Genomic DNA, 12,301 nt, shown 5'->3' with positions numbered 1-12,301 from the left:
GTGAGTGCACTCAGGGCTGGTTTTTGGCATAGCCTAGGGCGCCAGGTCTGGAGGTGGCGCTGTGCTGGGAAAACAAAAAGAAAAGTCTGCCCTTGATGTAATACATTTACATTAATAATTGAATAAAGTAAACACCCTTTGCACCCCGGTAACATTTGTAATTTGCCCTGTAGGATGGGCGCTGTAACTGTAAGTGATGAAAGTGGGGGATGGTCGCTTATCAGGCACCCACGGCCCGCGGCTCACAGCCAAAGTGACGCGGCAGCTCCAGCTGAAAGTGTCGGAGATCGCAACGATCGCAACAAGAGGCAAAACATTATCATTATGAAGAGGTCCAAGCCTTCAGGTGCTGTTATGAACTGAGACACAGGACCCAGGACCCAAAAGCAGGACTCGGAGACAGTTGTCCAAAAATAGAATTTTGTTTTATAACAAAAACTAAGTCGTATTTCCAAAAAATAGAAAGTAGTTAAATCACAAAAACTAAGTCCTACATCAAAACAAAACTCACTTGGCAAAAGGTATTATTGTCAAAGTAAAGTGTCAGAAACGTGACTCTTACACTCTTTACGTCCCAAAACTCTACCCACATTCGTTTCACCGAAATAAGTAAACGATTGTATTTGAGTGAGTTAAGGCATTAGTTTGCTTCATTAAAGGGTGTTAATGAATAAGTGTTCTCCAGTGCCTTTTGTCCGCTTTAAGGTATTATTAAGGTAGGGTTAATGTTGCTCTCAAAGTGCTCCAGATGGATGCTTTTAACTTCAATATTTTAATAAAAATCTTCCCGGGAGAGCATGCCCCCGGACCCTCCTAGAGGAGGCGACGACCCCCCTAAAGGATGTTCGGTCCACCCCCCACTTGTAAAAAAATAGTACTTTACTCCTGCACCCCCCACCCCCCTCCAAGAACTCTTGGGCTAAGCCCCGGATCTCCTACAATCCTAAATCCACCACTGGTGAGCTCCATGCTGCTCTCGTGTTTACCTGCCCTCTCCTTCAGGAACAAAGATTCTCTCTCTTTTTGATCCATTTCTATAAAACCTGTCTGAAAATGAGCTGATCAGATTTTGGCCACTTTATGATGTCATAACGATGTTTTGTCTTGTGTAACCATTAGCCAATCAGCAACCAAGGTAACCCCCCCCCCCCCCCCCCTACCTTATCACCTGAATCTCCTCCTAGAGCACCATTGAGTTCTTTGTAACCAAATCTCTCTCAGAAGGGTGTGGGGAGGGGCTCCTTATTTTTCATCTAAAGTAACAGACAGAGAATCAGCACTTTGGAAACAGAGCTGAAACAGAGGGGATTATGGGTAATGCTGCAATGCATGATTTGTTTGGTATTACGAGCCAACACCCCCCCCTCCGCAGATCTGAAATTATGAAAGTGAAATGATGGAGCTATTCATAATGAATATTAATAATAATTTCAATTTTTAATAGCACCTTTCGAGAAACCCAAGGACGCTTTACAATGGGAAACAAAACAACAAAATAATAATAATCACACAGATACAGAGGTTGAAAAAGAACAGATTGCTGGGTTCTGCATTTTACCTGAGGCCAAAGGCCTGAGTGAACAGATGGTGTTTGAGTTGTTGTTTGAAAGTGTCCAGATAGTCGGCATTCCTGATATCAGAGGGTGGGGGCTGCGACACTGAAGGCTCTGTTGCCGAAGAATTTCAGCTTGGAGCGCTGGGTGGAGAACAGCTCTAGCCGGCGTGTGTGTTTATTTGCATTGACTGTTTGTGGCATAGGCTGCCGCTGCAATGGGACTTTGTTTCGCAACTGTGTTTGCGACCATGTGTTTATATTCTACTGTTTAAGTGGGAGTGTATCCTAATGCTTAGTGTACTCTGGTTGATTCTACTTACTCAACACCAGGCCTTCACAAAATGAACAGATCTAAAGGAAATATATGCACATGGTTCTATTGCTAGTTATCAGCACCTCATCACAACCCTGGCTGTGCATTAAAATGTAAGGGTTTGATATATAAGTACTTTTACTTTTGCTTCTATGCTACACTCTTTGATTTAAGTTGTGAAGGTTTCATCTCCACTTTTAGATATTTGTTTTGCTATTTCAAATAAAGGGCAGTACAATTAAACCTGGAGCAGACTGAGAAGACTTGGCTTGTTATTTTACGTAATAATGGTTTACTGATACACATGCTAATATGTAAATAAATGATCATTGGTTTTATTATGAAAACGTAGAGACTGGAAATACTGTTTTCAACCCGTAACTTTACATGGAGGCTGCCGCATACCTCAAATCATCCTACATATCAAATCATCCTACATATCGACTGGACGTGGATTCTAAAAGTACAATATACACTTCTCGCTAGAAATCGAATCAGAAAGCGTTTTAATGGCCAAACTATCCTACAATTCAGGATTTTACAGAGAGGGTTATTTGTGAATAAACGACCATCTGTAACGTTTGTATTCAACGGGAGCACTAGAGGGCGAAAACTTTAAAACGTAATTAAAGGACGTACTAAGCGCTTGAACAATCGGCCCATTTGGTCGTATGAGTTGGAGGACTTGTTGGAATAGTAAGTATCTCAAAACACCGACTTGGTGTTGGCTTTTGTGAAAAGAACATATCGTATTCTGAGGCTGTTATAACCTTACAGGGAGAACTTCATCCTTCACTTCTCTAAAAGACTTTTTTTTAGGAAAGCATGTCGGTCCTTGTCAGCGTGGTCAAATGTTTTACCCTGAGGCTTAACTGTACGCTTGCAAACTCTACATCCGTGAGCAGACACGCCTTAAAGTAAAACGCAATCATGTGACAGGTGCAGTATTGATAGTCAGCAGGGGGTGGGGGCTTGACAAAGGTGTGTCTCTGATAGAAGAGGTGTAAGGCTCGTGGCTTTGTCCTCAGTGGGATTCCCGTGAACAAAAAGGACAGCTGCTGTCGGCTCAACTTGGCTGCAGTCATGGCTCGCCTCTCGTTCTCAGACGTGGGCCTGCTGCTCCTGTTAGTGATGGCTTTGGTGAGTATTCAATCTACTCAAGTGACTTTGACATCGACACACTGGGGCATGCTGCAGGGCATAATGCAACCTGTCATTGCAGGTTGCACAGGGTTTATTTTTTAAGTGGTCTAATTTGCAATTATTTAAAATGCAATTACTAATAACAATGGGTTTCATTTATAAAGCACTTCATATTTGACTTCATGAGCATGAACAGTATAAAAACAGTACACAACACGGTAGAATGAATAAAAAGCAATAAAAACCAAACAATACAAATAAAATAAAAGGGGGGTAATAAATAAATAAGAGGTCTAGGGAAAGGCTCTATTGAACAGATGGGTTTTGAGGCCTTTTCTAAAAGCCTCCACGGTCTGTGGTGCTCTCACGTGGTCGGGGAGAGCGTTCCACAGACTGGGGGCAGCCGAGCAGAAGGCCCGGTCTCCCATAGTACGGAGCTTAGTCCTGGGGGGTCTGAGGAGGTTGGAGTTGCTGGAGGGGGTGGTCCGCAAGGAGGTGAGGAGTTCCTTGAGGTAGGGAGGGGCAGTTCCATGGATACACTGGTGGGTGAGGACGGTGACCTTGAATTCGATCCTCAGTTCCACGGGGAGCCAGTGTAGTGCTTTACTAATGATTCCAAAGCACACCTAGAAACATTCATGCTTACACTGTTATTACTGTATTCAGCAGCATGCTCGTGTACAGTATGCCAGGTTTTGACAGACAAGCATAAAAAGCAAAAACATTTACCCTATTTTGGCATTTCATAATATGTGTGATGTCATGAAGGTGACACATGGCGGTACATGGTGTTCCCAGCCCTCCATGTGTCAAACACAATGTACACAAATGAATCAAAGAAAGCAAACCAAAAAAAGGTTTTTGTGTAAATAGCAATATGAAAATGTGTCGGCTTCAGTTCATGGTTGGGTCTAGGGGTAACACTGACCTTGTACCCCTCTTTAAAATTGGTCCACTGCTTCAGTTGTGTTGCGTGTGCTTTGAATACCATTTGAATGAAAGCGCTGTTCGTCATGCAAGTATCATCAGTATTATCTTTATGTGCATGTTTTGTTTAAAGTTGAATTCATTCTAACTTGGATGGATGTCTGTCACTTTGTTTTGTAACATGATGTCGCTTGTTCGTCACTGCCTGAAAATGTTGGCGTGGCTGTTTTTTGACACACTAAATCAGAAGTTGATTTGTATGTTTGACATAACAACATGAGAGCTCCAATAACCCACACAAACACTCACAACCAAAAAGACACACTTTATTTATCTATAGGGTGCTACATAAAACAAACACATGAACATACATCGAAGGGCTCAGCACAGTAAAAGATGGAAGAAAGAATTATATATATTTGATTAAGAATAAGAGGATGCTTAGGTAAAGGGAGTCCAATGGAGCTTTTGAACACAACTTAAAATAACTTGAAATCTGGTGCTTTCTTTGTGGTCTTGCTCTGTAGACATGCCGCTGCACAATCTCTAAATGATTTATTGCTTTTTTTCTTGAGTAAAAACATGTATGAACATTCCACTAAACCAGCCTGCTAGTAAAAAGACAGGTATAATTCAATTGGTTGAACTGAAGCAAATACAATTTCTAAGCTGGTATAAATGTGGCATTAATGTTTTGTGGATTCAAAATTCCGATCTGGATCTAGAGGCATGCTTAGAGTTTTAGTTTGGGGCTTGGCTACGGACTTTTGGTTATTCAACTCGTCTCTGTTTCTCTCTCATTGTTTGAACCTTTCTCTGAATTACAGCATATGTTTGTATTTGCTTAATGTGCATTGAACCAGTTTACTGATAGGGTTGATATCATTTGGTCTTAGGGAGGTGAACAGTTGTGTATTTTCAGCAGAGCTATAGAAATAATTGTGTGTTCTTTGATGATATTTTCCAGTGCGACGTATGGAAAGTGAACTGAACACAGGAGCCACTGCCTCACAACCAGAACCATAGCTTATGCTTTTCCTGATTTCCTTTCCCGCACATTCATGCTGTGGCTGATCAACTATATTGATCTGTGCTGTAGTCCTTAAAGCCCCTCACATCACCTTTATTCTTAATAATTAGCTCCCAATAGTGGTTCATGTTTAAATTCAAGCTTGTTGGTGATATCGCGTTGAAATATATTTTAGCAGCTTTTTATTGGAGCTCTTAATTCTAAAGAGGAAGGAAGAATCACTCATAACTAAAGTCATATATAATCATATTGCCCTGTTTCACACCTTGATGTTGCTGACTGTGTGAAGAGTTTAACAATGTTATTTCATATATGTATATTGGCAGAAGATGAAACGTTCAAACGCAAATGAAATTGTTATGTGTGGTTTCCTTTCAGGTGCTCAGTGCCGAGTCAGGACCGAGAAGGCAAAAGACCCTGAGGAGGAAGAAGAGGGAGTGGCTCATTCCTCCTGCCAAGCTCATGGAAAACACTGACTACCGACAGAAGGAATTCATTGCCAAGGTTTGATCCTAATATTATTTCAAACAATTAGCATACACAGTCATTATAATGTGTCGACTGGATGAGCTTCAATGTTAAAAGAATAAATAGAAACACTTGTTTCTGTCACCACTTTGCCTGCAGTGGGCCAACCTGTTTAAACTTGTTTCAGTCCTCAGGGATGCTGCTATTGTCTGATTTGGCCCTGGGCTGCAGTACAGGCTAAAGAGGTGACGTTTTAACAGAACGTTCCCAAGTAAACACTGAGATAAGAAATAGGGTATGGGAACATAGTGTACCTGTAACATCTGAGTGTATGTATTATTAGAGAAGCCACGCCTGCATTGGTGATTTATGAGTACAGATATATACCCCAAGCAAACCTGTTATTCACTTTTATTTGTGCAGAGCGATACATATTTATTGCTATAAATTAGCGCTTGGCAACGATTACCATTTTGAATCGTGATTAATCGCATGATTTTCTTCGATTAATGCGCAAAATTCAATAATGAATTCAAAACCAGTGTATTGCGCACTTTTATTTTAAAAGCACTGCTATAACAAAAGTGCAATAACATTTATTTTGCAAACACTTTAAACAAATAATATGCTTTTTAACAGCAGTATGTAAACACAGTAACAGTTAAAAATATTTCTTGTAAATCTCAACTTCAACATGAATTAATGTAATCAAATCAAATATAAAACCAAAGCTATGTGCCACTTAACATTTGATCTAGTTAAAGGAAAACAAGCTACCCTCAGAGTCCAGTGAGAAGAAAAGTAAACTTTGCAGTGTTTACAAATAACTGGTTCTATCAGCTCCGCCGTCTGGAAGAGATGTCACATGTTTCTCTCCTGCCACTTTTCTTCTGTTTCGGTCATGTGAGCGCTGCAGCAGTCTTAGGCCCGCCCCAAATGCTCTCATTGGTTGAGACACGTAATGACGCCCATCCTAAGCCAATATTGATCAACATCCCACCCCTCCTGTGACCCATGGTTTGTCTGTATGTGTATTCAGAGCCAGGGAGCAACAGAATTTTAAAATAATAATATTAATTAAAAAAACGTAATGATCAGCCTTAATTAATTAATTAATTTGTTAACTGTCCAAAACCAAAGTGGCTTAGGTTGAATGTCCTGCAACACTAATAGTGGACTGAACTTTGAGGTTAGTTACAGTTTCAATCAACTCACTTCGTGTTACTGTAGTTACATTACACAGGATATGGATGTTATCGTCCTGAATAAAATATTGAAAGATTCTTAATAGAACTTTGGTTTTAACGCTTGGGTTGGCGTCTCCTTCAAAGGTGCTATTGGTTCAACAATAGCCAAAACAAGCGTTTGAATTGAACATTTAAATAGTAATTGTCATAACATTATTAAAGAAGCCCTATTATGCAAAGGTTCATATTTGTATTGTGTCCCTCTCCTGTGACATGACAAAAGGTCTTTATTTATTTTAATGGCAGGCAGATGGGGACATTTGGGGGAGAGAAACTCCCTCTAGAGGGAACTCCGGGATTGTAGCCTTTGCAGACCATTCACATTCACAAAGACCTAAATAACACACTACAGGAGAGGAAAACCTGAATAGCAAATCCTTGATTCCTCTGTCTGTGTCTCGTTGTCAGATACGCTCTGATAAAGACTTAGGTGAGTTGTTGGACTATTTCCTCACTGGAGAAGGAGCTGACCAGGAACCCTTAAATCTCTTTATAGTGGACCGAAGCACTGGGTTTGTACGCATCACTGAATTACTGGACCGGGAGAAACGCCAATTCTACAATGTAAGTCTTTCTTTAAAGTTCTACTGAAACCTGACGAAGACTGGTGACATTCAGTAAAGCTCACGTTCCTTCAGTCACAGAGCTTTACTGAATGTCACTAGCCTACCCTTGTGCATGTATTGTTTTGGACTTTTGTTTCAGATCAGATCAAAATAGGTTAATTTTCATTATACTTGAGATACTATAGATGAGATTTGGTAGGCTTCTCTATGCATTTAAAAATAACAACTAATACACGTAAGCAGGGATTAAAACAGGGATTAAAAACCGTGATAGCAGCAAAGAGAATACAAATAAAGAAGGCATTAGTAACGCCCAAATATTTCAGATGATTGTCAAAGTTTTGTGCAAGCAGATTTGTAATGTTAACGAAGCTTCAAATAAATGTACCACTTAACCTGTATGTAAAGTTTAAACAAGGAAGTTACCTGGCTTAAACTCCCACAGACCTTAAGAAACGCATTTGTGACAACCAAGCGCCATAGGGACGAAATATGCTTCCGCGTAACAGTTTAGTTTAATAGGTATGTATTTGAAGAGGCTTGGCTTCTTGTGACAGCTGTGACATCCACAGTCAGTTAATTGTCTTTTGCGAGAAGACGCAGGAAGCTCCGGAAGAAATCTAGTGAAACAACATTGAATTGAGGTTTGGGTGTCTGTATCTATCTTCAAAGATCAATAGTAAAGTGTTCCTTCATGTAACGCATGCAGCTAACTGGGATCGCAAGGTTCAAAGATGGGGCGAAAGCCGAGGATGATGTCCCACTGGCATTCACGGTTCTGGACCAGAATGACAACCCTCCTTATTTTGAGCTGCAAATGGGCAACATCACAGAGGAAAGCAAACCAGGTAGCGTCACATTGTTGAACACATATCAGCCTGCTGCTGAGAGAGAATGATGGAAACAACTCAGAAATATGTTACTGTTTATTTCTGCTGTCAATCAAATGTGACCAAAACACAGTCCACATCAGAATAGGTAAAAGTACTCACATACTTTACGTTTGAGTTAAATCAGTTAAGCAACATTAAAAACAATAAAAGTCCTTTATTTAAAACTTAAAGGGGACCTATCATGCAAAATGCACGTGTGTACGTCTTTTCTACATGAACATGTGTCCCCGGTGTTCCAGGGAACTCACCAAGTGTCAGAAAACACAACCCTCTCTATTTTCCTCCATACCCAAATCTCTTAAAAAGGGGCTGCAACGGATCTGATACAGACTGATCCAGATTTGAACACTTCTATGACGTCACAGAAGTGGCGCTACGGCTATTGGGCCAACTCCACCAATCAGGAGGAGACAGCCACGGACATTGCCGTTGGAAAGCGCTGGAGACGCTGTAGTGCATATGCCAGGCCTGTAGATGGTGCTGTTCTCACAGAATCAGCCCATGATGCAAAGACAGTGTTAAATTGAGCGAAATGAGGAATGGCTAAAATGCATGATCTGTTTGGTATTTAGAAAAATAAAAAGTATAAATACGCCTTATATAGGTATGGTCCTACACTATATTATTCAAATATAGCATGATAGGTCCACTTTAATTTAAATAAAAAAGGATGACAATATAAATGCACTAAAATTGCAAAAAGTAAAAGTAGTTATTTTTCCTAATAGCCCATACCTACAGTAACCAACGGGGGCCAACGCGTTACAATGGCCTTGCATTATGTAGAAGACACTTCAGCTTTAAAAATTCCGCGAAGTTCAAAACTCAACGGAAACAGGGAAAGTCAAAAGTGATGCACGCGGCTGGGATCGAAAGCGCTTGTTGATAATCGGGGACTATAAATTCGGCCATATTTTAACATGTGATGTAATGGCATAATTCCTTCCGATAATATTGCAGATCTGCTGTAAACTAGCTAACGTAGCCATATATTATGAATATACTGACAAAGCACACCATTTTGAAACAGACTCTGCCAACAGTGACAGTTGGACAACTTTATAATCCCCGAACGCCAACAAGCGCTCTGGTCCTAGCTGTGTGCCTCACTTTTTAGGTTCCCCGTTTTCATTGTGTTTTGAGCATCTTGCAGTGGTTTCTTTTTCTTAAGCGTTTTGTTTAAACTATATCATATTATAATATTTAATCTTTAATTAACTCAAAAGTTAAACAAAGGCAAACACTGTATGTGAATACTAGCTGTGAACAGATTCTCTGAAATGTTATGGTTTGTGCTGTTTGCTGCAGGAAGCGTTGTTATGCAGATCAAGGCGAAAGATAAGGACCAACCTGGAACAATTAACAGTGAGATCAGCTACAGGATCGTGAGTCAGGAGCCCGCAGGCTCCGGTCACATGTTCACTCTGGACAGAAAGACGGGCCAACTGTACGTCAAAGAGGAAAACCTGGACAGAGAGGTGAGGCTTCTGGTCATTGTATATCAAACACATCTCACATATGTTGCCTTTCAAACGAATAATACTTAATACAGAGTGGCTGCAAGGTGGTGCGGCCTTCTTTCAATTGGAAGGTTGTGGGTTTGATCCCAGCCCTTGCACTCAACATGTCGATGTATCCTTGTATCCTATCCCAAGATACTTTACCCAAGTCGCTCCCAACGGCAAGGCCAATGTTGTGTGAATGTTTGCTTACTACTCTGTATGAATAAATGTTTGAAAGATGACTTGAAGAACTTAAAGCGCTTAGAGGGGTCGTAAAAACTGGACGAAGTGAAATATAAATACAGTCCATTTACCATTTACCATTTACCATAAAAGAGTTTGCAGCCCTAATCTCCTCAGGCGGGTTGTTCCAAAGCCAGGAGCCCTTACAGCTAAAGGTACGGACACACCAACCCGATTATCGGCGTTGGTGGGTGTCAGGCCGACGATGAGCATCGACACGCCCTACTCAGATTGGTGTCCCGCACCGTCGGGTCTTTTCAGCCGGGCCGACGCCGTTTAGGCCGAAAACCCGGTCAAAGAAATCACTCTGATTGGCTGTTCAGCTAGCGAATCAGTGCATGAGAAGCGAAACGGAAGTGAGGGACCCAAATAAACTATTAAGAAGGCAAATCTGAGCTTTCATTTAACTCCAGCTCTCGACACAGGTTGGGGAAAGCCCCGTGAGCTTCTCGCTGTAGAGTGAAGTCTGTTCTTCTTCTCTCGGTTATCACGCAGTCTGTCTTCCGGTTGTTGCCTCTTTTGAATGACGAATACACACTACCGCCGCCTGCTGGTAAGGAGAGTTATTGCAACTCAAGCATGCGCAGTTCGTACGTGCTTCTTGGCCGTCGGCTGAAGTCTTTGCGGTGTGTTCCAGTGCGACACATGGCCAAGACGCAGAGACGTGAGGCGAAACAACAGTCGGGGTCCGTCTGTGTCAGTTCTTTGGTGTCAGATTGGTGTGTCCGGGCCTTAAGGCTCTATATCCTTTGCGTTTCAATCTGTACCTTGGAACAACCAGCAACGACGCATCTCAGGATCTCAGGTTGTGGGAGTGGACGTAGGGCAATGAGAGGTCTGATAAATAACTCCAGCTATGCCTCTCAGGGCTTCTGAAAGGAAGCCAGGATTCGTGTGATGTGGTCGTTTTTTCCAACTGAAACATTTTTAAATGTATGCCAGGGAGGAGAGAGTAATCAAATTGACTGGTAATTTGGTAACTGTTTCAAACTTTTATGGAGTAAGAAATAGTCTGAGCTTATCTAGGATGAGGTTTTGGTCGAATATCAAGACTTTTGCAGTGCTGAGTGATGGACTGGGACAGAGAACCTATGTGATGACTACTAATCTTTTAGCTGCAGATGTCTAGAAGGCATTTTAGCAAGTAGACTGTGTTTTGATAGTTTCAGGATCCCAGGGTTTTTACATAATTTGAATTCAGGCGGGATGAAAATACTTCAGTTGGAACAAGATGTTCTTTGAAATTCAATTAAGGAACAATATACAGCAGCACTGTTTTGCCCTGAAGGTCTGACTCACCCTGCACAGGATGATCACATGTCATCAGATATCAGAAGAATGTGCCTGTTCTCCCTCCAACAGACTATCGACTACTACAAACTGGTCATAGAGGGGACTGATATGGGAGGGGGATCCGGCGGCCTAGTAGGGACAGGAACAGTGGAGATCAAAGTCCTGGACATCAATGACAACATCCCCACCCTGGAAAAATCTGAGGTACACACACACACACACACACACACACACACACACACACACACACACACACACACACACACACACACACACACACACACACACACACACACACACACACACACACACACACACACACACACACACACACACACACACACACACACACACACACACACACACACACACACACACACACACACACACACACACACACACACACCAGGATGCGGATGTAGTGTTGAGCACATGGTTAACGCTGTACATGTATACAAAAAAAAGAATGCAACAAAACGATTTTTGGATGTTTTGATTTGTTTTGCTCAAAGTGCATTTACTCAAGTACTGTACTTAAGTACAATTTGGAGATACTTGAGTATTTACATTTTATGCAACCTTGTACTTTTACTCCACTACATGTATTTAATCCCTTTAGTTACTTCTCAGATCTGGATGAATGGTGTGAAAGATAATCAAGTGTTAAATCAGACTTTAGTTCCACCTGGAGTAAATCCACCAGCTACCCTGCAGTATACAAAGTCATTCAGACTAGCTGCACCTTTACCAGCTTTGAGAACACTTTAATGATCAATCATTATAAAACATATCATATCTATTATTCTGAAATGGACCAATCTGCACAACGACTACTTTTACTTTTGGTATAGGTATATTTTGATGCTAATAGTTTTGTACTTTTCCTTGAGTAACATTTTGATTACAGGACTTTTACTTGTAACAGAGTATTCCTACTCTCTGGTAGTTCTACTTTTACTCAAGTACAAGATCTATACGTCTTCCACCTCTGCTCAAAATAAGTATATATGTTTCCTTATTTCAGTTTTGGATGCAAGGTAGACTTTAATGGACTTTGGTTGTAAAGCAATTGCTTGGAAAGTGAGGAATGCAAACCTGCAGTCTTTCTGTAAGAGGTGATG

General features: G+C 41.2%; 1 protein-coding gene across 4 annotated transcripts in view; it reads left to right on the top strand.

Annotated features, from left to right (window-relative positions):
* Positions 1-12,301, top strand: part of LOC307040124 (desmoglein-2.1-like) — a 44,134-nt gene that overhangs the window by 20,722 nt on the left and 11,111 nt on the right. For 2 of the 4 annotated variants that reach the window (XM_079682694.1, XM_079682692.1), the window contains exons 2-6: positions 5,347-5,472; positions 7,092-7,247; positions 7,959-8,097; positions 9,451-9,620; positions 11,250-11,384. In XM_079682694.1, the coding sequence (XP_079538820.1) occupies positions 5,431-5,472; positions 7,092-7,247; positions 7,959-8,097; positions 9,451-9,620; positions 11,250-11,384 (642 nt within the window). In that variant the 5' untranslated portion in view covers positions 5,347-5,430. Of the gene's footprint in view, positions 1-173; positions 347-2,941; positions 3,009-5,346; positions 5,473-7,091; positions 7,248-7,958; positions 8,098-9,450; positions 9,621-11,249; positions 11,385-12,301 lie in introns of those variants that run through there. The other 2 variants (XM_079682693.1, XM_079682691.1) reach the window with 2 other exon arrangements.

The sequence above is a fragment of the Notothenia rossii genome (genome assembly GCF_949606895.1).
Source record: "Notothenia rossii genome assembly, chromosome: 5".
NCBI classification, from domain to species: domain Eukaryota; kingdom Metazoa; phylum Chordata; class Actinopteri; order Perciformes; family Nototheniidae; genus Notothenia; species Notothenia rossii.
This window is presented reverse-complemented; position numbering and strand designations above follow the sequence as displayed.